General features: G+C 43.9%; 1 protein-coding gene across 5 annotated transcripts in view; it reads right to left on the minus strand.

Moving 5' to 3' along the window:
* Positions 1 to 27,477, minus strand: part of LOC121278237 (CD2-associated protein) — a 237,126-nt gene that overhangs the window by 102,417 nt on the left and 107,232 nt on the right. For all 5 annotated transcript variants that reach the window (XM_041188460.1, XM_041188459.1, XM_041188462.1 and 2 more), the window contains exons 3-5: positions 24,314 to 24,461; positions 7,590 to 7,693; positions 3,061 to 3,184 (exon numbers count right to left, since the gene is read on the minus strand). In XM_041188460.1, the coding sequence (XP_041044394.1) occupies positions 3,061 to 3,184; positions 7,590 to 7,693; positions 24,314 to 24,461 (376 nt within the window). The remainder of the gene's footprint in view (positions 1 to 3,060; positions 3,185 to 7,589; positions 7,694 to 24,313; positions 24,462 to 27,477) is intronic.

Consider the following 27,477-nt stretch of genomic DNA (forward strand, 5'->3'; position numbering starts at 1 on the left):
CTTTTTTGTATGCCCTTGCTTTGCATTTGATTAGGAGGAATAACAAATACAGCAAAGAGTACTGCTATCAACCTCTGCAAGTTCAGCTAATGAGGCACCTGTCTCCTGAGCAACCACAACTGAGTGAGGAGTGAATTCCTTCCTGTACTGAATTAATCTCCCAAATTTGGCTATACAAAGACTGTTCAAGTAATCTACAGATTTTTTTGGAAATTAGATAAAATTACCCGGTACCAAGGAGTTAAACTGCTTTCTAAGAATGAGGAAAAGTAAACACACTAATTTTGGATGGACATCTTTTGACTGCATGAGGTTAACAATCATACAATCAACAAAGAACTTAATGTGATGTCCTCCTTCTTCTTTCACCTACCCCAAATTAACTGTACAACTTGTCTAATCATGTGATAAACTAATATTTTATAATCTAGTGCACTTTTCTTAAACAATCCCAATTGTTAGACAGTTGCCTATGTTGGAGGCCAATTAACTCAGTCCCAGGACATCACTTCAAAGGTTCCTCAGCATAGTGCCTTAGGTCCAGCCATCTTCAACTGCTTCATCAATGGCCTTCCCTTCATCCCAAGTGGGGATGTTTGCTGATGATTACACAATGTTCAGCGCTATTCACGACTCCTCAGATGCTGAAGCAGTCTATGTCCAAATGCAGCAAGACCTGGACAATATTCAGGCTTGGGCTGACATGTGGCAAGTAACATTTCGTGCCATACAAGTGCCAGGCAATGACCATCTCCAACAAGAGAGAATCTAACCATCACCTCCTGATATTCAATGGCATTACCATCGCTAAATTCCCCACTCTTAACATCCTGGGGATTACCATTGACCACAAACTGAACTGGCCCAGCCATATAAATGCTGTGGCTACAAGAGCAGGTCAGAGGTGGGAATCCTGCAATGAGTAACTTATCTCTTGACTCCCTAAAGCTCGTCCACCATCAACAGGGCACAAATCTGGAGTGTGGTGGAATAGTCCCCACTTGCCTGGATGGGTGCAGCTCCAACACTCAAGAAGCTCGACACCATCCAGGACAAAGCAACCCACTTGATTGGCACCCCATTTGCCACCTTCAACATTCACTTCCTCCTCCACCAATGCACAATGGCAGCAGTGTGCACCATCTACAAAAAACTCACTAAGGCTCCTTTGACAGCACCTTTCAAATCCACAACCTTCAGCACCTAGAAGGACCAAGGACAGCAGACAGATAGGAACAACACCATCTGCAAGTTCCCCTCCAAGCCACACAGCATCTGACTTGGAAATATATCACCATTCCTTCACTGTCACTGGGTCAAAATCCTGGAATTCCCTTCCTAACAGCACTGTGGGTGTACCTACATCACATGAACTGCAGCAGTTCAAGAAGGCAGCTCACCACCACCTTCTCAAGGGCAACTAGGGATGGGCAATAAATGCTGGCCTAGCCAGATCCCATTAAAAAATCCCAATTACTACATAAAGAAGCCAATGTACTGCTATTAAAAAAGCCAGTTAGTATCCACACTTCCTCCTCACGTCTGTGCAAGTGATCTGTTGTCACTCAGAGATGTTAAGGGATGGACATTTTTAAAGCTTTCAAAGCTACGGGTATGACAGAAATTTGCAGGACTTATTATGTTGTGACAGGTGCTCAGGATACAGAGGCTTGGTGCACAAATGGATTCCCTGATTATGGTGACGCGTTGGCCAGGAAGGCCTTAAATGGATCTATTATCTGTGAAGTGAGCCCATGTCAGCTAGAAGAGCAGAGGAGGTTCCCAAAACTTGCCTCAATGCTCTTGACCTTGGGTAAAGGAAACACATTACCCAGATATAAACACGGTTCTTTAATAAACTCCTTTGTGATAACCACCAGCCCCTGTAAAATATCATTTTGGGCTGTAAAATTGTCCATATCAAACAGCCAGTCTTTACTGAAAATAATAATAAGCAACCTCAAATCTGCCAGTGTCCTTGGGACTATACCTACTCAAGAATGATCATCTTGATACTAGGTAAAGGATCTTTCTTCATATAAAGATGTACTTTTTGACAACAGCCATAGCTTGAGAATACTCATTCTATACTTAACGCTGAGGTATAGGCTTTCTTCTGTTTGGTTCCTTCCCAATATTCTTATTTTATTTCAGAATGCCTTGCTCCTCATCTAATTCATGAAAAAAAAGTGGAAACTACTTTGAATTCACATCCATTTCTACCACAAGCAAATTATTTCACTGTTAGTATTTCACAGGCTGCTATGTTCATCTTTATGGACAAATATAGCAGGGTGGGCTGCATGCTGGGAACAAAACAGGCTTGATCATTCCTACTATTGAAATTAATAAAGGAACCTCCATCATGTTCTGTAAAGGCACAGGGTCCTGACTGCCAGACTTTGCTTTCTGTGCTCTACCCAGGCAATAAAATGAAAATCTACCCCATCATTTTTCCTATGCTGTTATCTCTTCCATGGTAAAAAAGATTGCACTTTGTGCTCAATAAGGATTATGGTAATGCCTCAGTGTTTTGAAATGAAAGACTTGCATTTATTTGGCCCTTTTCACGACCACTAGACAGCTTAAAACACTTAAAACACAATAATGTACTTCTGAAGTGTTGTCATTGTTATAGAAAACAGCAGTCAACTTGTGCACAGCAAGCTCTCATAAGTAGCCATTTTGGAATGACCAGATAATTTGCTTTTGTGATGTTGACTGAGGGATTAATATTGGCCAGGGCACTGGGGATAAATCCCCTGCTCTTCTTCAAAATAGTATCATGGGATCTTTTACGCCCACCTGAGGCATCAGATGGGAACTGAGTTTCATGTCTCATTTGAAAGACAGCACCTCAAGAGTTCAGCACTCCATCAGTACTGCACTGAAATGTCAGTCTAGATTTTGTGCTATTCAGAGAAGAGTGCTACCCACTGAGCCACACGACATAATACAATCTAATCTGCATTTATGAAATGGTTTGCTTCACAGTTACCTCCAAGTTGATTATTACTTAGGGTAATTCTGGTGGTTTGTAAATAAGCAAGCTATCATTACCTGCTTCACTTAACACCTCATTAGATTCTCCATCTTCAGTCTGATCAATCAACTCCTTAACAAAATTGGATGGGAACAATCCTGTTTTCTCATTCAGGGCTCCCTTCCACCAGCCTTCTTCAACCTGAAGGGAACAAAGCACATGAAAGTCTGAAAACATAACTATAAATAGCACAAAAGTCAGGGTATGCTATTAGTTAGCATATCTCTTTTGCAAGTGACTTTCCAGAATGGGACTCGAGGACAAGCATGTGCAAGAGGAACAACATTAAAATGTGCTGAGTGCCTTGAGCCACTAGATGGCGGACTTGACTTTAAATTATTAAGGCTCATAAAACACTGCAAATGCTGGAAATCAAAATATGCTGGAAATGCTCAGCAAGGCAGATACAGCATTTGTGGAGAAAAGCTAAAGTAACATTTCAAGCAACTGCCTTTCATTAGAATCAAAATGTAACATGGCGTGCCTTGCCATAAGCAAACACATTTTCACAGTCAATTCTTGCCCACATGTCTGTCCTTGGCTTGCTGCATTGTTCCAGTGAAGCTCTACGCAAACTGGAGGAACAGCACCTCATCTTCCGACTAGGCACTTTACAGCCTTCCAGACTGAATATTGAGTTCAACAATTTTAGATCTTGAACTCTCTCCTCCATCCCCACCCCCTTCCCGTTTCTTCCCCCCACCCCTTTGTTTTTTCCAATAATTTATATAGATGTTTTCTTTTCCCAACTATTTCCACTAATTTTAAATGTATTTCCACCATTGTTTATTTCTACCTTTTAGTATTCCCCCACCCCCACTAGAGCTATCTGTACCTTATCTGTCCTGTCTTATACTCTTAATTAGCACATTCCTTTAGATATCACCACCTTCAACACCTCTTTGTTCTTTTGTCTGTGACAGCTTTTGGTTATCTCCTCCTATCACTGGCTGCTTGTCCCAACAAACACCTCCCCCCCCCCACCCCCTTAAACCAGCTTATATTTCACCCCTTTCCTAATGTTACTTAGTTTTGTTGAAGGGTCATGAGGACTCGAAACGTCAACTGTACTCTTCTCCGCAGATGCTGCCAAACCTGCTGAGCTTTTCCAGGTATTTCTGTTTCTGTTTTGTGATAGAACAGACTGGTTCAATTTCTCTGTTAGCAAGACTGAGCCAATCAGAAAATGCCACATAATCAGTTTCCATAGAGAAGAACCACTAAGTAAAAGACAGGTCAGTACGTTTTGTTGCGTTAAGCAACACACAGGAAGTTCCACCTTGGCTGAGGGAAATTACAGATCTGCAGTTTGCACAAACATGGAGCTCATGACTACCAAAAGTTAAATTTAGTTACAGCCACTTGTAACTTTTTATCCCTCCTATTCCTTAATTTCTTTTCCATGTTAAAACATGCTTCACACAATAAAATACAAGCTAGTACCTCTTGACCCCCAATGTGTGATTGATGTAAATAAAGCCTCTGCTTGCAGTACCTCCTGTTAATTATAAAGTAGTACAATTACTTCCCCAGCTACCCCAGAACAACTGATTGCACAAATATCACGACTGTTTCACAACATGACAATGCAACATCATTAACAATTTACAATTCTTTGTCAAATTATGAATTTAAACTTTACAGCAGGAATTGTCCACTACAGAGTTGACCGCAGTGACTATCCGTGGCCAACTGTTAATTTGGGATAGCCAGGCTAGGCAATTTGCTGTCTTGTGACAAGCTTTACATATCCTACAATAGCAACTTAAGAAAAAGAAAAGCAACCAAACTCATCACCCACTCCTATAATCATGTAAAATGTACCCCATAAGGGGCTTTATTTTATTTATTTAATCATAGTCTAGTCTACCCATTTCCACATTATTGCTTTTTAACCCTGTCAAGCTGCCTTGTACAGATGACAAATTAGTCCAGCAAGAGACACAAACATGTTCTGTGGACTATTTTATTGTAATCTATGCATATGGTCAAAACATAAGTACACAAAGATTACAAACCCGATGACTCTCACAAGCATGCACACCCCCAACCCCTCAAAAACCAACTGAGCAGCCTTGTCACAAGAGGTCACGGGGGGCAGGTGGTTCTGGAGATTGAGAGAAAGGAAGCAAGTTAGTTTGAGGGAGTGGGGTATGCTCCAGTTCCTCCTGACCTGTAAGCAGTGCTGGAAAAGCACTTAGCTGCTGGATCCAGAAGTTCGTGTTTCCCCTAGGGTTCCAGCGCCCGGGAAGTCCAGCCCAAAGCCTTTAAATCTAAATGGCTATTAAAATGGAGGCACACATCCTCAAACCACACACCCACCTCTCAGGAGCAGGTTACATCACTCATCTGACCTCCAAACTACCCAATTAAATTGGAAGTAGATATGTTTGTTCTAACCCTATCACTGTACCATCTATCCTGAAGATTGAGGGTGGTGGGTATGGTTGGGATACACCTTAAACCTTCCTTTTTTAAATTATTTATTCATTCACAGGATGTGGGTGCCATTGGCAAGGCCAGTATTTTTGCCCATACCTAATTGCTCTCAAAAAAAGGGTGATGAGTGATCTTCTTGAATCATTGCGGTTTGGAAGATGGTGTGTGGCTTGAGGGGAACTTGCAGGCTTACTTTCCTTCTAGCTAGTTGAGATTGCAGGTTTGGAAGATGCTATTGAAGAAACCTTGGTGTGTTGCTATAGTGCATCTTGTAGATGGTACACACTTGCTGCCACTGTGCACCAATGGTGGAGGGAGTAAATGTTTGAGGTGGTAATTGGGGTACCAAAAGCTGGCTTATTTGTCCTGCATGGTGTCGAGCTTGTTGAGTGTTGTTGCAGCTGTACTCATCCAGGCAAGTGGAGGGTATTCCATCACACTCCTAGTTGTGCTTTGTAGATGGTGGGCAGGCTTTGTGGAGTCAGGAGGTGGGTTATTCACCTCAGAATTCCCAGCCTCTGAGCTGCTCTTGTAGCCTCAGTGTGTTTGTGGAGGGAAGGTAATTGATGAGGCAGCTGAAGATGGTCAGGCCTACAATACTACCCTGAGGGATGTCAAGATAAATGCCTTATCTATTTTCAATGATAGTAAGGGATAAATGGTCACCAGTACACCAGGTGGTTGTCCTGCTATGTTTTGAATACGACCATCGAGGTTGTTACATCCACTTGAGGGGGGTTTGGTTTAGCATCTCATTCGAAAGGCAGTCACTCCCAAGGTAAAGACTTCCCCAGTATTGTGTTGAAGTCTCATCCTAGATTGTATTCAGGTCCAAAGGCTGGCAGAATTCCCAAGACTGCTGAATCGGAAGCAACAGTACAACCACAAAGCAAAGATCTACTTATGTAGCAACCAAAATCTTGAGTCATAACCTGTCATTGGGAAAAGCATGAGAAAACCTCCCTGGGATGGGTTTTCCCACCCCAATTTACTTTAGCCATGTTCGTCCTGGTTCTCAAATGTACATTCTGAAGTACAAAGCAGAAACCACGTGTATCAATGCCAGACTTGCATAAATACACTACCGGATTACTTCTTAAAGGAGCTGGTGTCTATTCCTAAAGTGAGTACTTAGTGTATATTTATAACTTTCAAAGTTGATGTACACTTTCCATGAATCATGATTGCTTTCGAATAAGGAGAGCATTTACAATTCTATTGAAACCATGCTTCAAATGAATTAAAGTCTTCAAAAGAGGTGGAGCGAGGGATGGCAAGAGAAAGTGGGGGGTGCAGTGGGGAGAGACTGAAGAAAGAAATTATTTAAAATCAATTCAAATGCATTGAAACACGAACAAGCCGAAAGATGAGCAACACCAGTATTGTTGCAAGGACTTCTACCACACAACACTTGCTTCCTCAGCAAAAATCCTTATTTTGAATTCAATATATATTAAAGATTTAAATTTTTCACTCAAATTCTCATATTCCTGAACGCTCAGCCAGTAACCAACTTGTCCCCAGGATGACTGCAATGTTGCTCTAGCCACCCATAAAAGCATGCAAATCTTTCCAATCCTTTCCTCAACTATACTTATTGACTTCCCCAGATGAACAAGCCAATTTTTAACTAATCATACAAGCAATGTGGATAAAATATAATTTCTGATTATTGCACAATTATCATTTGTATTCATACAAGTCTTTTGTATTTATATAATTAACACAATGAAAATTAGCTTTGTGCTCGTTTTCTTACATGTGGAAAATAATGCCCGTTCTTCACACAAACTGGGTTAAAAGTCAACACAGCACCATGGCAGCATTCACATCACCTCATCTAAAAATAGTTGAAAATACAATGGACTCAAGAACAAAGGTAATCTTCAATTAAGAAAATTAAAGCATGAGGTTTTCATCTCTCTAGTAAACCTGTACATAGCAGGTGGTGGACAAACAGAACTGTGCAACTTTTAAAAAAATGTTTATAAAACTCCCTTCAGGGTTGTGTACTGCATCCTAAAATAACTTTGTCTCTAAAATTTTCGACTGCTGTTGCATGCGAATAAAAGAAAAGGTAACCTGAATTGTCAACAAAATGCCTTACCTCTTCAATTATTTCAATGACATCTCCAGTTTTTATTTCCAATTCATCCTCATTTTGAGGGATGTAATCAAATTGGGCTTCACAAAGCCTCTTCTTTGATCTTCCTGTTGGGAATGACATCACAAAAAATGTTTTTACAGTGTTGTCTGAAAACAATTTGTAAAAGAAGCCGCATTGCTTGAACACAACATTATAGATGGCGACTTAAACCCAAATTCTTCTGAGAATCAGATTTTCAATTCGCAAACCAAGCAACTTTCTCAGAAAGACCACACCCCCTCCCCCAACTCTCCATTAACACAGCACTTGACGATCTGAAATAGCACCATAGTCCTCAACTTTAGAAATGAAAAAGCACATATTTTGAAGCAAAACTTAAACTCAGTTTAAAGTCCCACGATAGAGTCAGTAAATACAAAAAGCCACCAAAAAAAATGCAAGTTAAATCTTGGTTAAAAACATGACTGGTTTTTGCTTAAAATTCAGCAGTTTTAAAAATGTCACTTCCTTGTCAGTTTTGAATGTGCTTCTATCAGCTGAAATTCAGTTTCTACTTTGTTCCCCTTTCAAATATTGCAGAAACTCCTTTCGTTGAAAGCTACTTCTGCTTTGAAGCAAACTTCATTTTGTCATTCTGCATTTGGCATCAATTTTTAAATCTCTCGCACTCTCTCAGGGGATTCCCCACGAAGGCAAATGCTGTTATCAATGGAAAATTATGGACTCAAGATGGCAATCTCAACAACTGCTAAAAACGTTAGAGTCCCTTGAAATGAAAATGAAATTTGATTTACTGTATCGCTACTACACAATTATGATGTATTACAGGAGCATAACTTGAGAAAGCACCACAGAGTTAGGCTGATTTTAAAGCCAAACAATATAACGCATCTGTTTTTTTGTTATTCATTCATGAGATTTAAATGTCACTGTTGCCCATCCTTAATTGCCCTCAAGAAGATGGAAGCGAGCCACCGTCTTGAACTGCTGCAGTCCATGTGGTGTAGGTTCAAGTCAAACTGATGTTAGGGAGTTCCAGGTTTTTGACCCAGTGACAGTGAAGGAATGGTAATATAGTTCTAAGTGAAGATGGTGCATGGCTTAGAGAGGAGCTTGCGGTTTTTGGGTTGGGGGGGGGGGTGGGGGGGGCCGGTTGCTGTATTCCATGCTGCAATAGACCTTGTCCTTCTAGTTGGTAGAGGTTTTAGGTTTGGAAGGAGGCTTAGAGAGATGTTGCAGTGCAACCTGTAGATAGTATACATTGCTGTCAATGTACACTGATGGTGGAGGGGATGAATGTTTAAGCTAGTAGATGATTCGAGTGTTATTGGAACTGCACTCATCCAGGCAAATAAAGAGGATTCCAACACATTCCTGACTTGTGTCTTGTCGATGCTTGACAGATTACGGGGATTCAGGAGGTGAGTTACTCACTGCAGAATTCCCAGCCTCTGACCTGCTCTTGCAGCCATAGTATTTATATAGATGATCTAGTTAGGTTTCTGGTCAATGGTAACCCTCCACGATGTTGATGGTGAGGGTTTCAGTAATGGTAATGCCACGGAATGTCATGGGGAGATGACAGATTTTTCTCTTGTTGAAGATAGTCAATGCCAGGCATTTGTATTGTATGATGTTACTTGTCACTTCTCAGTCCAAGCCTGAATGTTCTGTAAGTCTTACTGTATGCAGGCATGGCCTGCTTCAGTATCTGAGGAGAGACAAATGGTGCTGAACATTGTGCAACCATCAGTGAACATCCCATTTCTGACCTTATAATGGAAGGAAGGTCATTAATGAAGCAGCTGAAGATGGTTGGGCCTAAGACACGACCCCGAGGAACTCCTGTGGTGATGTCCTGGAACTGAGATGACTGACCTCCAACAACCACAACCATCTTCCTTTGTATTAGGCATGACTCCAACCAATGGAAAGTTTTCCTTGAGTCCCACAGAGGTCAATTTTTGCTAGGGCCCCTTGATGCCACACTCCATCAAATGCTGCCTTCATGTCAAGGGAAGTCACTCCCACCTCACCTCTGGAATTTGGCTCTTTTGTCCATGCTTGGATCAAGGCTTTAATGAGGTCTGGTTCCAAGTGGTCCTGGTAAAACACAAACTGAGCATGGGCGAGCAAGTTATTGCTGAGGAAGTGCCGGTTGATAGCTCTCAAACTGACACTATCCAACACTTTGCTGGTGAGAGTAAACTGTTAGGGCAGCAATTAGCCAGTTTGGATTTGTCCTGCTTTTTGAGACATTAGATACCTGGGCATTTTTCCATGTCGTCTGGGAAAATTCAAGTACATTGATAGATCACTATACAACATTGTTAAAGCTACTCCTTTTAAAGCCTTGTAGCAAAACATTTTCATTCACGCATAACTGACAAAGTGATGTGCATCAATCATGGGTGTTCTGTTTCTTTTGAAAGTTTCACTTGTCACATCAAACAGAATATGCAGCAACTTACTTAACTTAGAATCTCTGTTTTGAAAATAATTAACTATTGCACCACAAATATGCATTGACAAAAATCAGTTAAAGTTCCTGACTCATGAGTGGATTGTGATACAAAGCAAAAGGCTGTTAGTTCAGTCTTAGCTGGTGTTGAATAGACCAAACACAGTTGGGCAACAGGTCATGAGTGATGTCACCATTGGCCTTAGTGCCCCACACTAGGGAGAATATCTTCCAGTCAAGCATCCATATCAGACTACCAGGTCACTGGCTGGAAAATGCACACTTTGGGCAAGGCCCAAACATTCCCTTTGTTAAATGTGTCACTGTTATTCACATGACATATTTACCACATCTCAAGAAGTCCAACTTATATACTGGCTTAAATAACTGACGGATGCAAACCAAGATTATCCTTACTAAAATAATCTGAACAGGCCTGTGAATATGATGGCTATCTCATACACATTTACAGCATTTTAGGATGATACAGCATAAAGGAGGCTGCTCAGCCCATCATGCCTACAGCAGCTCTTTTAAAGAGCATCCAATTAATCCCACTTTGCTGCCCATAGTCCTGAATATTTGTCCTTCAAGTATTTATTCAATTCTCTTCTGAAAGTTATTATTGAATCCTCTTGCACCATCCTTTTAGGTGGTGCATTCCAGATCATCATAACACACTTCATAAAAAAGGTGTCTTCTGTCACCTCTGGGTCTTTTGTCAATCACCTTACTTCTGTGTCCCCTGGTTACTGATGCTAACACTGGAACAATTTATCTTTATTTACTATAACGAATCCCTTTGTGATTTTGAACACTTCAACGAGATTATTCTTTGACCTTCTCTACTCAAAAGGAGAACAATCCCAGCTTCTGTTGTCTCCCTATAAACTGAAGCCTTTCATCCCTAGCACCATTCCAGTATATCTCCTCTGCACCCTCTCCCTAGCACCATTCCAGTATATCTCCTCTGCACCCTCTCCAAGGTCTTGACACCCTTCCTAAAATATGATGCCCAGTTGGTGCTTAAACATGGTCTTATAAAGGCTTAGCATATCCTTCCCATTCTACGAACATTAGAGGAGAAGGCAAAAATTAATTCCCTTAATTTGCCACTCGATCTGGCTGTAACAGGGTTTTGTTGTGAATTTAGTGAGGATGTGCTTTGCCAATTCTGCAGGAGTCTCACTATACACGCTTTCAGATTAAAAAGAATTAATCAGATAGACTTTGTGTGTAAATCAAAGAACAAGGAAAGTTTATTGACCCCAGTGCCCAAATTTAAAAGAAACTTAGTAAATCGTAACCCTCATTCATATATCTCACACAATCTTTGGGCCCCACATATACAGTAGTTTAGATACAAGGATAGACTTAACTATATATTTTTTAAACAGTACATGAAGAAAATAAACAAAATGAAATATATTGTCAACCACCCTTTGGCTGGTCTCAGTGAGATGATTCCCACATTGTGGTAATTTTGTTCAGTTGTCTTCCTGGGAGTAGCTGTACAGAGCAGATTTCCATGTTTTATCCCAAACAAAAGCTTGGTATGCAATGGCTTCCTCTTCTCAGGATTGTTACTCTGCAGAGTAGTGAGACAGAGTGAGAGAGCGAGGCAGCGAGGGGGGGGAGAGAGAGAGCGAGGCAGCGAGGGGGGGGAGAGAGAGCGAGGCAGCGAGGGGGGGGAGAGAGAGCGAGGCAGCGAGGGGGGAGAGAGAGCGAGGCAGCGAGGGGGGAGAGAGAGAGCGAGGCAGCGAGGGGGGGAGAGAGAGCGAGGCAGCGAGGGGGGTGAGAGATGAGCGAGGCAGCGAGGGGGGGAGAGAGAGCGAGGCAGCGGAGGGGGGGGAGAGAGAGAGCGAGGCAGCGGAGGGGGGGGATAGAGAGAGCGAGGCAGCGAGGGGGGGAGAGAGGAGAGCGTGTCAGCGAGGGGGGGAGAGAGAGAGGCGTAGCAGCGAGGGGGGCGAGAGAGAGCGAGGCAGCGAGGGTTGGGAGAGAGAGAGCGGAGGCAGCGAGGGGGGGGGAGAGAGAGAGCGAGGGCAGCGAGGGGGGGAAGAGATAGCGAGGCATGCGCTGAGGGGTGAGAGAGATCGATGCCGCGAGAGGTGGGGAGAGAGCGAGGCATCGAGGGGTGGTTTGTGAGATATCTATGCAGCGAGGTGTGGGAGAGAGCGAGGCAGCGAGGGGGGGAGAGAGAGCGAGGCAGCGAGGGGGGGAGAGAGAGCGAGGCAGCGAGGGGGGGAGAGAGAGCGAGGCAGCGAGGGGGGGGAGAGAGAGCGAGGCAGCGAGGGGGGGAGAGAGAGCGAGGCAGCGAGGGGGGGAGAGAGAGGGAGGCAGCGAGGGAGGCAGCGAGAGGGAGGCAGCGAGAGGGGGAGAGAGAGCGAGGCAGCGAGGGGGGGAGAGAGAGCGAGGCAGCGAGGGGGGGAGAGAGAGCGAGGCAGCGAGGGGGGGAGAGAGAGCGAGGCAGCGAGGGGGGGAGAGAGAGCGAGGCAGCGAGGGGGGGAGAGAGAGCGAGGCAGCGAGGGGGGGAGAGAGAGCGAGGCAGCGAGGGGGGGAGAGAGAGCGAGGCAGCGAGGGGGGGAGAGAGAGCGAGGCAGCGAGGGGGGGAGAGAGAGCGAGGCAGCGAGGGGGGGAGAGAGAGCGAGGCAGCGAGGGGGGGAGAGAGAGCGAGGCAGCGAGGGGGGGAGAGAGAGGGAGGCAGCGAGGGGGGGAGAGAGAGGGAGGCAGCGAGAGGGAGGCAGCGAGAGGGAGGCAGCGAGAGGGAGGCAGCGAGAGGGAGGCAGCGAGAGGGAGGCAGCGAGAGGGAGGCAGCGAGAGGGAGGCAGCGAGAGGGAGGCAGCGAGAGGGAGGCAGCGAGAGGGAGGCAGCGAGAGGGAGGCAGCGAGAGGGAGGCAGCGAGAGGGAGGCAGCGAGAGGGAGGCAGCGAGAGGGAGGCAGCGAGAGGGAGGCAGCGAGAGGGAGGCAGCGAGAGGGAGGCAGCGAGAGGGAGGCAGCGAGAGGGAGGCAGCGAGAGGGAGGCAGCGAGAGGGAGGCAGCGAGAGGGAGGCAGCGAGAGGGAGGCAGCGAGAGGGAGGCAGCGAGAGGGAGGCAGCGAGAGGGAGGCAGCGAGAGGGAGGCAGCGAGAGGGAGGCAGCGAGAGGGAGGCAGCGAGAGGGAGGCAGCGAGAGGGAGGCAGCGAGAGGGAGGCAGCGAGAGGGAGGCAGCGAGAGGGAGGCAGCGAGAGGGAGGCAGCGAGAGGGAGGCAGCGAGAGGGAGGCAGCGAGAGGGAGGCAGCGAGAGGGAGGCAGCGAGAGGGAGGCAGCGAGAGGGAGGCAGCGAGAGGGAGGCAGCGAGAGGGAGGCAGCGAGAGGGAGGCAGCGAGAGGGAGGCAGCGAGAGGGAGGCAGCGAGAGGGAGGCAGCGAGAGGGAGGCAGCGAGAGGGAGGCAGCGAGAGGGAGGCAGCGAGAGGGAGGCAGCGAGAGGGAGGCAGCGAGAGGGAGGCAGCGAGAGGGAGGCAGCGAGAGGGAGGCAGCGAGAGGGAGGCAGCGAGAGGGAGGCAGCGAGAGGGAGGCAGCGAGAGGGAGGCAGCGAGAGGGAGGCAGCGAGAGGGAGGCAGCGAGAGGGAGGCAGCGAGAGGGAGGCAGCGAGAGGGAGGCAGCGAGAGGGAGGCAGCGAGAGGGAGGCAGCGAGAGGGAGGCAGCGAGAGGGAGGCAGCGAGAGGGAGGCAGCGAGAGGGAGGCAGCGAGAGGGAGAGAGAGCGAGAGAGAGGGGCTGGCAGAGGGGGAGAGAGAAAGGGAAAGGAACAGGCAGAGCGAGAGCGAGAGCGCGAGCGAGAGCGCGAGCGAGAGCGCGAGCGAGAGCGCAAGCGAGAGCGCGAGCGAGAGCGCGAGATAGCCTGAGAGAGAGACTGAGATGGGCAGCCTGAGAGAGAGGGATTGCTCTTGCAGCCTGTGTATTCTTCTAATCTCTGCTCTAACTTGGTAAACAATTCTTCAGAGCTCTGAGGAATAGTCATATAGACTCAAAACATTAACTCTGTTTCTCTCTCTGCACTGATGCTGTCAGACCTGTTGAGTTTTTCCAGCATTTTCTGTCTTTCTTCTAGATTTCCAGCATCCGCAGTATTTTGCTTTTATCTTAGATAGCAGCGGTCATGGGTTTGCAAGATGCTGTTTAAGGAGGCTTGGTGAGTCCTGCAGTGCACCTTGTAGTTGGTACACACTGCTGCAAGTGTGCGTCAGTGGTGGAGGGAGTGAATGTTTGTGGATGGGGTGCTAATCAAGTAGGCTGCTTCGTCCTGGATGCTGTCAAGCTTCTTGAGTGTTATTGGAGCTGCACTCATCCAGGCAAGTGGACAGTATTCCATCACACTCCCGACTTGTGCCATGTAGATTGTGGATAGACGTCGGGGAGTCAGGAGGTGAGTTACTCGCTGTAGGATTCCTAGCCTCTGACCTGCTCTAGTTGCCACAGTATTTATGTGGCTAGTCCAGTTCAGTTTCTGGTCAATGGTAATCCCCAGGATGTTGATAATGGAGAATTCAGAAAGGGTAATGCCATTTTATGTGAAGGGGCGATGGTTAGATTCTCTTATGTTGGAGATGGCCACTGCCTGGCACTTGAGAGACACAAATGTTACTTGTCACTTGTCAGCCCAAGCCTGGATATTGCCCGGGTCTTGCTGTGTTTGGATACGGACTGGTTTAATATCTGAGGAGTCGCAAATGGTGCTGAACATTGTGCAATCATTAGTGAACATCTCCACTTCTGACCTCATGATGGAAGGAAGGTCATTGATGAAGCAGCTGAAGATGGTTGGGTTTAGGACACTACCCTGAGGAACTTCTGCAGTGATGACCTGGAATTGAGATGATTGCCGTCAACAACCACAACCATCTTCCTTTGTGCCCGGTTTGACTCCAACCAGTGAAGAGTTTTTCCCGATTCCCAGTGACTCCAGTTTTGCGCGGGCGCCTTGATGATACATTGTCAAATGTGGCCTTGATGTCAACAGCAGTCACTCTCACCTCACCGCAACTATGGTACATATGACTCCATGTTCGCTAAATAGTTACCCAAATTAAATTACATATGAATTCTTGTGTATAATTTGATGTACTTCCAGTGAGATTCCATGATCCCAATATGAAACATGCATCCTTCATGCAGTTAGCTGGCTTCCAATAGCATCCAATATATTTGGTCAATTCCAGGCTGAAACCTAGGGTGGGCGTATGCTTAGAAGTAAAACAGCTTCCAGTCTACAGAACTCATCTTCAAAAGACTGATTCAAACCAAGTTTGTCAAAAGGATCTAAAACACTGAATTTCAACAGTTATCTAAAGTTGCTGGTGATTTATCTCCAGGATGTGGATAGCACAGTTTGTGTTTTTTTAAAAGTCACATTTATACAAGAGCAACCAGGTCCCAAGGAGATAAATCACTAGCAACTTTAGATCTCCAGCCAGAAACTATAATTCTTTTCACCATAAACACTGCTCTTTCAAAAAGCGTAAAAATTACAAATTGGTAATTTTATACAAAAGTTTAAGTCAACTGATTCTGATTTTTAATTAATTGCTCATCAACTGCACTTGCCAATTTTATTGACAATAGACTATATTGAGCCCAATACCATCAACAAGTATTTGACAATCACACATAAATCATTTCACTTTTTGCCAAGGTGTATGCATCCACTGTGTATACACAGTTCATACAAGAACTACATTTATCGAGTCTACACTATAGTTTGATACAGTGATCGAAGAGCAGCTGTAACAAGCAGAGAGTGTATCAAAGATAAGGGGATTGGAGAACATTGCAAGAGCTGGGAAAAGTCAGACCGTGGAAAAATTTGAAAGAGATGTGCTGAAACACAAGCCAGGAACTTGGCAAGGATAGCAGTAATCAGAGTGTGTGCCTTAGTGCTACAAGGATACTAGGTTGCAGCATTTTGAATGATCTATACTCTATAGATGGTGTAAGTAGAAGACACAACCAGGAAATCTTGTAGTCCAGCCCTGTGGTGATCAAAGCAAGCATAAAAATTTCTGTGGGACAGAAAAAGGAGGTAACAGTGGAGATGGGCAAAACTAAGGAAAAGTAACACTCTTGTCAATGTGAGATGATAGAGGAAGCACAGGCTTAGCTCAGTTACGCACTTTACCAAAGTTCCACAATGCAGGACTTGACTTGGGGTGACAGATAGAGGAGCATTGGCACCTGCAGCAGCCAGAGAGAATGGTTTGATTTTTCTTTTAAGCTTGAGAAAATTTTGGTTCTAGGTCTTAGTGATGGTAACTGGGAGCTGTTGCAGACTAAATGAAAAAGCAACAAATTGGACCTCTGTTATTAGCATTCATAGGAAAATTGAGCCCATACTTCCAGATTTTGCCACCAAAAGACACCATGTAAAAGGGTTGGGACAGGCTGTGATTGTATGCTTAAGGCAGTGTCATGTCCAATTGTCAAGGAGGAGTGAAACGCGAAAGAAACTGGTTCCCTATTCCCAAGAGGATACTGTACCTCCTTTTTTGACCCAAACTTTTAGAATTTCGGTATGGAAGTGGACCCATCTGTGTCCAAGTCTGAGAAGTTTTCACGGGGATAAAGACAATGTTCAAAAGTGGGCGCAGTGGCAAAAACTATTGAAGGCATTAGAGGCGGTGAGGAGGAATGAAGGCCACAGTTGCAAAAACAGGATGGTGAAGAGTGACTAGTGCATTCGTGTGGTGTGGAAATCCGAATGGAGTCTTCAAACAGTTTGTTTTGGGAAAGATGGAAGGAAGCTTAGCTGAATCATAAAATGATCAGGGCACGTAAGGAAGCCATTTTGCCCATCATGTTGTGCCGGCTCTCGACGAGAGCTGCTCAGCCACAGCCACCTCCCTGCCTTTTCCCTGAAGCCCTCCAAATATTTTCTGTTCAGATAGTTATCCAATTCCTTTTTGAAAGCCACAATTAAACCTGCCTCCACCACATTCTCAGACAATGTTCCAGATCCTAACCACTCAATGAGGAAAAAAGGTCGCCACTGCATCTTTTGCCAATCAGCTTAACTCAGTGTCCTCTGGTTCTCGACATATCTGCTAACAGAAACAGTTTCTCACCACCTACTCTGCCCAGACCCCTCATGATTCTGAATAGCACTACCAAATCTCTCAACATTTTCTTCTCCAAGAAGGACAGTCCAACTTCGCCAATCTGTCCACGTAAGTTAAGTTGCTCATGCCTGGAATCATTCTCGTAAATCTTTTCTGCACTCTCTTCAATGTCTTTACATCGTTCCTAAGGTGTGTTGTCCAAAATTGGACACAATACTGTGTTGTAGATTGTGCTATGCCTGAATTCTAACGAGAGGAGCTGTAGGTGTATCAGGATATTTACTCAAAAGCTACTTTATTTACACTATTTACAGTATGTACAGATCAGGTTACAGGAAAGGCACAACTCCCCTCATAGCTGTTTGTCTACTGCCTAGAGTGCCTACATACTGCTGTTTAGGCCGAACTAATATTTTTCTTATAAATTTTACCATAACTTCCTTGCTTTTGTACTCTATGCTTGTTTACAAAGCCTGTGATATTACTGCAGGACAGAAAAGGGACATTGTACTACATGGAAAGTAGAGTATCCAACTGGTTCATTCTGGCTTTGGTGGTATTGATACATGTATACACAAATGGCCACAAGAGGGTGTTATTACACACTTCCTTAATGAAAAAGTTAAACAAAGTTCAAATTTCATACAATTTAAAATTCCAAACAACTTATACACATTCTTGGTTTTCATTTATTTACAAACCCAACTTAACAACTGGTTCCCTACTCCCAAGAGGATACTGTATCTCCTTTTTTGACCCAAACTTTCAGAATTTCGGGATGGAACTGGATCCATCTGCGTCCGAGTCTGAGAAGTTTTCTCCAACATAGACTGACTTCGACTTTGACCTTCAACTGAATTTTCCACTTCATCAGACATGTCTATCTGACTCTGAATTGGATCTGAACTGGGTTCAGGCATAACTTGTGTTGGGGTAACCATTGGTGCCCTAATCATATACCAACTATTCAAATCATCAGACTTGTGATTCTTCCCAATTCCCTTCTTCATGACAAAAACAGAATTACCTGGAAAAACTCAGCAGGTCTGGCAGCATCGGCGGAGAAGAAAAGAGTTGACGTTTCGAGTCCTCATGACCCTTCGACAGAACTAGATGAATCCCAGGAAGGGGTGAAATATAAGCTGGTTTAAGGTGGTGGGTGGGGGGTGGGGCGGTTGGGTGGGTTGGGTGGGGGGAGAGAAGTGGAGGGGGGTGGTGTGGTTGTAGGCAAAAGCAGTGATAGAAGCAGATCATCAAAAGATGTCACAGACAACAGAACAAAAGAACACATAGGTGTCGAAGTTGGTGATATTATCTAAACGAATGTGCTAATTAAGAATGGATGGTACGGCACTCAAGGTATAGCTCTAGTGGGGGTGGGGGGGAGCATAAAAGATTTAAAAATATTTAATAATAATGGAAATAGGTGGGAAAAAGAAAAATCTATATAATTTATTGGAAAAAAAAAGGGGAAGAAACAGAAAGGGGGTGGGGATGGAGGAGGGAGGTCAAGACCTAAAGTTGTTGAATTCAATATTCAGTCCGGAAGGCTGTAAAGTGCCTAGTCGGAAGATGAGATGATGTTCCTCCAGTTTCTGTTGGGCTTCACTGGAACAATGCAGCAAGCCATGGACAGACATGTGGGCAAGAGAGCAGGGTGGAGTGTTGAAATGGCAAGCGACAGGGAGGTTTGGGTCATTCTTGCGGACAGACCGCAGGTGTTCTGCTAAGCGGTCGCCCAGTTTACGTTTGGTCTTTCCAATGTAGAGGAGACCACATTGGGAGCAACGAATGCAGTAGACTAAGTTGGGGGAAATGCAAGTGAACTGTTGCTTCACTTGAAAGGAGTGTTTGGGCCGTTGGACAGTGAGGAGAGAGGAAGTGAAGGGGCAGGTGTTACATCTTTTGCGTGGGCATGGGGTGGTGCCAAAGGTGGGGGTTGGGGAGTAGGGGGTGATGGAGGAGTGGACCAGGGTGTCCTGGAGGGAATGATCCCTACGGAATGCCGACAGTGGGGGTGAAGGGAAGATGTGTTTGGTAGTGGCATCATGCTGGAGTTGGCAGAAATGGCGGAGGATGATCCTTTGAATGCGGAGGCTGGTGGGGTGATAAGTGAGGACAAGGGGGACCCTATCATGTTTCTGGGAGGGAGGAGAAGGCGTGAGGGCGGATGCGCGGGAGATGGGCCGGACACGGTTGAGGGCCCTGTCAACAACCGTGGGTGGAAAACCTCGGTTAAGGAAGAAGGAGGACATGTCAGAGGAGCTGTTTTTGAAGGTAGCATCATCGGAACAGATGCGACGGAGGCGAAGGAACTGAGAGAATGGGATGGAGTCCTTACAGGAAGCGGGGTGTGAGGAGCTGTAGTCAAGGTAGCTGTGGGAGTCGGTAGGCTTGTAATGGATATTGGTGGACAGTCTATCACCAGAGATTGAGACAGCGAGGTCAAGGAAGGGAAGGGAAGTGTCAGAGATGGACCATGTGAAAAAGATGGAGGGGTGGAGATTGGAAGCAAAATTAATAAATTGTTCCAAGTCCCGACTATAGCATGAAGCAGCACCGAAGTAATCATCGATGTACCGGAGAAAGAGTTGTGGAAGGGGGCCGGAGTAGGACTGGAACAAGGAATGTTCCACATATCCCATAAAGAGACAGGCATAGCTGGGGCTCATGCGGGTACCCATTGCCACACCTTTTATTTGGAGGAAGTGAGAGGAGTTGAAGGAGAAATTGTACAGCGTGAGAACAAGTTCAGCCAGACGGAGGAGAGTAGTGGTGGATGGGGATTGTTCGGGCCTCTGTTCGAGGAAGAAGCTAAGGGCCCTCAGACCATCCTGGTGGGGGATGGAGGTGTAGAGGGATTGGACGTCCATGGTGAAGAGGAAGCGGTTGGGGCCAGGGAACTGGAAATTGTTGATGTGACGTAAGGTGTCAGAGGAATCACGGATGTCGGTAGGAAGGGACTGGACAAGGGGAGAGAGAAGGGAATCAAGATAACAAGAAATGAGTTCTGTGGGGCAGGAGCAAGCTGACATGATCGGTCTACCGGGACAGTTCTGTTTGTGGATTTTGGGTAGGAGGTAGAAGCGGGCCGTCCGATGTCGGGCGACTATCAGGTTGGAAGGTGTGGGAGGAAGATCCCCAGAGGAGATGAGGTCAGTGACAGTCCTGGAAACAATGGCTTGATGTTCAGTGGTGGGGTCATGGTCCAGGGAGAGGTAGGAGGAAGTGTCTGCGAGTTGACGCTCAGCCTCCGCGAGGTAGAGGTCAGTGCGCCAGACAACAGCACCACCCTTGTCAGCGGGTTTGATGACGATGTCAGGGTTGGACCTGAGAGAATGGAGAGCAGTAAGTTCAGCGAGAGAGAGATTAGAATGGGTGAGAGGAGCAGAGAAATTGAGACGACTAATGTCGCGCTGACAGTTCTCAATGAAAAGATCAAGAGAAGGTAAGAGTCCAGAGGGAGGGGTCCAGGTGGAGGGAGAATATTGGAGGTAGGTGAAAGGATCCGTTGAACGGGGAGAGGACTCCTGCCCAAAGAAGTGAGCCCGGAGACGAAGACGGCGGAAGAAGAGTTCAGCATCGTGCCGAGCCCGAAATTCATTAAGGTGAGGGTGTAGAGGTATGAAACTAAGTCCTTTGCTGAGCACTGAACATTTAGCATAGGAGAGGGGAAGGTCAGTGGGTATAGTGAATACACGGCTGGGGCTGGGATTGGAAGATGGGGTGGGGACGGAGGGACAGGCAGGGGTGGAGGGTCCTAGATGGGTGTTGGTGTCGATGAGTTGTTGGAGGTTGCGTTCCTTAGCACTTGAGAGAAAGTGCTTCTTCATGAACTTGTCATGGTGAAAATATGTACAAACCTAAAATTCCTACCACCAAACATCTTGAGCAAATATATATGAGGACCACATATTTTCATGACTCTTCCTGGCATCCATTGTAACCACTCATGATTGCGTTCTGTCACCTTGGCCTTCTGGTTCAACTTAAGAATTCTCTCTCTCATTCCACGCCTATCATGAATCTCTTTCTGTCTGGATTGTTTGTCTTCTACTGTCTATGCTAAATGCGGCTTCAGCGATGAAAACCTTGCTTTAGGCTGTCTTCTAAGAAACAATTCTGCTGGTAGTAATGTGAGGTATATTACAATAAATAAAAATTCGCCAGTTTGTGCTTCAATGACAATTGATGTTTCTTTCAATTTGTATCCATCATTTTCTGAATAAGATCACACCTAACTGTTTGTACTTTTTCACTCTGTTGCTCCATTTGAAGCAAGGTGACACAGTGGAAGTCTGCTGAGTTTTACACCATTCATTGTTACAAATTTTACAAACTCTTCTGAACAAAGCAGAGGTGCATTGTTGGACACAGTTTCCTCTGGGAAACCATAAGCAGAAAATCAACTACCCAAAATATCCAGCGTTTTGCTAGTTATTGTTCAATTCATCGGAAACCTCTCTACCCACTTTGAATGGCCACCTGAAACAATGAATAGCTGTTGCACTTCAAATTCTGCAAAGTCTATGTGCAGCCTCTGCCACACTCTAGCTGGCCATTTCCATGGTTGCAAAGGTACCAGTGGCAGCTCCTTTTTTACAGCTTGGCATGCGCTACACTGTTTCACTGTAACTTCTATGTCCTCATCTAACCCTGGTCATCAAAGATAGCTTCTTGCTCGACTCCTTGTCAAGCTCAACCCCAAGTGTTAATCATGAAGATAACATAGCAACTGCAATCTGTACCTTTCAGGAATTACTACTCTGGCTCTTGTGGATCATTGGCATGGGTTTGTTGGCCAAATGGTCTGTTTCTATGCTGTAAATAGTACGTAACATGAGGGAAGAAAATTAAGCTGCATGAACTTTTTTTGATTTACAAAGAGGTTATCTTGAATAATTTAATGCAATATTAGCACTCTACATTAAATGCAGAGAAGACTGAAGCCACTGTCTTTGGTTTCCACCATAAATTCGGTTCTCTAGTCACAGACTTTTCTGACCTTGCGGTACTATTTGACCCTGAAATGAGCTTCCAACACCACATTCTCTCTACTACTAAGGCTGCATAGTTTCACCCCCGTAACAAACTGCCCATCACAGTTCATCTGTTGCTGAAACCCCAAAACCATGCCTTTATCTTTAGCTCGTAACACAGAGAAATCATGGTTTAGCTAATTTGTTTCATAGCCTCAGTATTTTGGCTCCATCTCTCTCAATCACATCACCCTTTACAAATATGGTTTCTGAAGCAAAACTCTGTTTTTGTTTTGGATTTCCAGCATCCGCAGTTTTTTTGTTTTTACCAATTAATAGGAATATCTTTAATCAATTTGCATTGTAGGGAGGCAGGGGGGCAGAATTTCCCCACTAAAATCCCCAAGAATCCATCCCAAAAATTGTCTTTGATGTCTACTTACTTTTTCTACTTGATTCCGAAATTCGTACCAGATATTTTCGTTGGTAGTAATGAAAATTAAGGACAGTTTAGTAAAATTGAACAATTTTGCACTCATTATACAACACTGATGTTCAAACTTCAGTGCCTGAGGGCCACATGCGAATGCTATTACATTAGTTTCACAAAGACAAAATGTCAGCAGTCCAATGGAAAACAGGGCTACAAAACAGGACTGAATTTCCAGAGGAGTCTTAGCCATCTATGGTAAGAAAAATATAACAGTAAGTCTATAGGAACACACACAACCTTCCTGCTCCAAAGGAACCATATCTTTTTGCTTCAGAGGGCATTATGTCCTAAAGTACAGGCTTTCTTCATACAAATGCATTTTTGTACTGTCACACATCAATACTCAGTACAATACTTTAATGCAATACTGAGGAAAAACCGCAGAATCAGAAATGCCTTCTTTCAAATGAAAGATTAAACTGAGACTCTGCCTGCCCTCTCAGGAGTAACAATAGATCCTATGGCACTATTCAATGAAAAAAATCAGGAGATCCCTGACCTAACATTTTTCCCTCAACCAATGCCACTAAAACAGATTATCTGGTTATTTAACCATTCTGATTGTGGGACTTTATTTTATGCAAATTGTCAGCTACATGTCCCTACATTACTACACTTCAAAAGTACTTAATTGACTGTGAAATGCTTTGGGACATTCTGAAAGGTTGTGAAAAGTTTTATACTTCAGGTGAAACTGAAATTAAATTGCTTTCGCCCTTCAGTGCATTACCAAACATTTAAAAAAGTGGAAAAAAATTATGAAGACAAAATCCTTTCGACTTCTGTTGTTTTTTGCTGAACGTTAATGGTTTCTCCGCATCATGAACCTCTAAAACCAGTACCTGTGTAATCCATTCTATTGCCCATGCTCTCAACTGGAATGGATGAACTTACATGTCAATGAGCCTTCTAATTTTCAAACAGCTGAATTACTGCTCATTCCAGCTTTCACATTGTGACATCACAAAATATCATTATAGTATTGCACTCATGCACTTGAAATTGGTCTTGTGCTTTCAGTTATTTACCATATGATTGCAATGTATCAAAACTTCACTGGATAATAAAACAAAATGCACCACAGAAAAGGAAAATCAGTATGATTAAGCAAGTGGCATTGATCTGAGCCATTGCTTGAAGTCACTTGGCTCAATTTCAGCAGTTAGCTTACACGACGAAAGTACAAATGTTAGCACATATCCATAAGAAAAATAATTTAAGCTACTTCCCTAACAATATTCTTATCCCAAATTGTTGCATTCTCTAGTTGAAGGCAAGCTTGAATGGGAAGGGATTGGAGGAGGTTGAAAGAGCTGCATCATAATTTGATGAGTAATAATGTACATAAGACATTAAGCAAACTTAAACTATTTGTTAGGTTCTCTATATTCTGTAGACACAGCTATAAAAGCCATACAAAAGGTGCAAAACCAGATCAAATAGATATTCAGATCAAACAGGTCAGAACTGAAGAAGAGTCATATTGGACTTGAAGCATCAACCATCTCTCTCACTAGGCCTGCTGAGTATTTGCAGCATTTTGTTTTCATTTCAGATTTCCAGCATCCACAGTATTTTGCTTTGATTTCATTGGTTACTGTGCTTTTGTGCCCACTATTAGAGCAGTCCGTGTATAATATTGTTTTTTTTTTAACTGTTCTACTGCTTTGACTTACAAGCAGAATTAGAGATGCTGTACTTACTTTTTCGAAGAGACTTGGGTTGAGGTGGAAACCCAACAACTGGGAATCCAAAATGACTCATGCGCTGTACCAGGTTGGCAACATTTCCAGATTTTTCTCGTTTCATCACTGAGCTTTCTTCTTTTGTTTCTCCATCTTTTTTTATTTCCTGTGAAAAAGAGGGGAAACAATGTTGCTTATTTATCAATGAATTTTAAGACATAAAGCAGTAATCTGTATACAGGGTTTTGCAACGTGGCTACAAGAAGTGCCACAAGAAATTTAAAGATGCTACCGCATTGCAGCATTTTCTCAACAACTAAAAACATTCAACTAGGTGTTCTTCTATTCCCTATGCAGAAGGGAGCACTGAGGGTTATGTGTTGGTTTAAAAAAGCTGACATGCAAAAGTGTTAAGAAATGCAGGTAATGTATGTCTTTCGCCTGTAAGCACTCAAAAGCAAAAGATCAGTTCTGCCAATCAGTATGCTGTCACATGTACTGTTTCAATAAACAGATTCAAAATGCAAAATTACAATCCCAGTACACTGCTTTTCAAGAAGATCCCTTAAGTGTCATTTTCTGCATGCAAAAATTGAGAATTGTTATGTAGTGGCAAGCTACATAAACCCCCACAGTTGATATACATCTGCTGCTAAAATCCTCATCGATGTCTGTCACCTCCAGGCTCGATTATTCCAATGATCTCCTGCCAGCCTGCCATCCACCGCCTCCATAAACTTCTGCTCATCCAAAATTCTACCACACCAGATCCATTCACCAACCTACAGTAATTCCCAGCCCCACTACATCACAAATTTAAAACCTTCATCCTTGTGTTCAAATTTCTACATGGCCTTGCCTTTCTCAGCAAGCTTCTTAGCCCAACAACCCACCAAGAAATCAGCGTTCCTCCAATTCTGTCCTCTGTGCATTTCCCAACTCACTTCATTCCACATGGGTGGATGCACTTTCAGCTATCAGGGCCCTCCCTATATGCTGGAATTCCTCTCGGCCTTTGCTTCTCCCTCTACATTAAGACCCATTGTAAAACCTCTTGAACCAAGATTTTAGTCACATCTGGTAGCAGCTTTCTTCAGCTCAATATTAAGTTTTAAGTTTTGGCTGATTCTGCTTTGTGACACAGCTTGGCTGATGTCTGAATTAAAGGCACATATGATTTTTACACTTATATATGTTTTTATATATATACACATTTATATATTATAGAATATATACACACAAAATATAATTACATGGAATATGCACACACCCACATGGAATTTTCGGTCTAACTAGTCCATATCGGTGTTATGCTCTGGTTAAGCTGGTGTGAAACCTTCTCCCATGGGTCCTCATCCAATATCTGCATAACTCTCTATTCCCTTCTCCCCCACGTTTACATAGCCTTCCCTTATATACATCTTACACTATTTCCTGTGGTAGCCAGTTCCATATTCCCAACACTCTCCTCGTAAAGACGTTACTTCTATGTCCTCCATTTGATTTCTTGGTTACTATCTTATATTTAGCTTTCCTTTCCCCACAAGTGAGAACACAGTGTGCCTACTCTTAACATAACTTTAAAGGCCTCTATTACGTCACCCTCTGCCTTCTCCTTTCATGAGAAAAGAGACACAGCCTGTCTATCCTATCCCAATAGGTATAACTCTGCATTCCTGATATCATCTATGTAAACCCTTTTTACAATAGTGACCAGGACTGTACACAGCACTCCAAGTGTGGTCTAAACAAGGTTTGATGGAAGTTTAGTATCATTCTCCCTCTCCAGAAATAAATCTTCGTGTTTGTTTTTTTTTTAAATGGCCTTTTAATGATTTGCACATTTGTACATACAGATCCTTCTGCTCCTTTACCATTTAGATTCTTATTTTCCATGTAATGTGATCCTCTAATTTTTATTACCAAAATATAATATCTCACACTTAGTTACGTTGAAATTTGTTTGCCAGTTACGTGCCCATTTTGCAAATTTGTTCATCTTTTCTTATAATTAAATGCAGTCCCCAGTGTTGATTATCCCTCCCAATTTAGTGACATCTGCAAATTTAGAAGTTGTGTTTTTGGCTGCAAAATCTGAATCTTTCATATAAAAATTGTGAACAAACATGGTCCCAGCTCTAATCTTTGCGAGGCCCCACTTTCCATTTCTGCCACACCGAACAGTCACCCTTTACTCCTACTCTCTGTCTTGCAGCCAGCTAGCTATTTTTTCTGCTACTTGTTCCCTGGCTTTGCATGCTTGGACCTTATTCATCGGTTTATCAGGCAGCACCACATCAGAGGCCTTTTGAAAATTTAGATAAATTACATCTATGACTTTACCCTTAACTACTCTCAGTTGCTGCCTCAAAGAATTCAATGAGCTTGGTCAAGCAAAACTTTATTCTTGGGAATTCGTTATGATATTCTTGTTTCTGGATTTTTTTATTTTCTCCATTGTAGGCAATTCATTATTTTTCCTACCAACGATATTAATCTGACTGGTCGATGGCTCCCTAGACATGTTTATCTCCCTTCTAGCAATGCACCAGTCTTCTGGCATTACTGTAGGTTCTGTAATGAATTGTTCAATATGCATCATGGTGCCCATCTTGCCTCTCTCACAGATTATTTGAAAATGCACAGATGAAATACCGCCAGACCAGGGGCTTTATCCTGAGTTTGTTTCTTTATTTAATATTTTTCCTTTTAATTTTAAGCAGTTACATCATTTCTAATCGCAAGTAATTTAATATTTCTGCCACTCACTATTACTGCCAGTGATTTTATCATGGCCATCATTTATTCACCCTACACCCTGTCTGATTTTCCTTCTTTTAAAATTCATCTGCCTACAGAGCTTTTTCATTGTTTTGTTTTATGTTCTTTGATAATTTAATTTCATATTGCTTCTTTGCCTTCTCAATTTAGCTTCTCTCTCAATTTATTAATATTCTCCCTCATCTTGCTCTCCTGTCCATTTACTTTGTGCTTGCCTCTTTCCTTACCCTCAGTTTTTCCCCATGTCTTTATGCATCAATGGTGCCCCATGGTGTTTAGTTTGTACTTTTTGTTAGTGAAAAATATTTTTCTTGGACTCTCTCGAATACCATTTTAAATGTTTTCCATTGCTGCTTTACATCACGGTTTGCAAATATTCTTGTCCATTTTATTTTCCAAGT

This window comes from Carcharodon carcharias, chromosome 5, assembly GCF_017639515.1.
Source record: "Carcharodon carcharias isolate sCarCar2 chromosome 5, sCarCar2.pri, whole genome shotgun sequence".
Taxonomy (NCBI): domain Eukaryota; kingdom Metazoa; phylum Chordata; class Chondrichthyes; order Lamniformes; family Lamnidae; genus Carcharodon; species Carcharodon carcharias.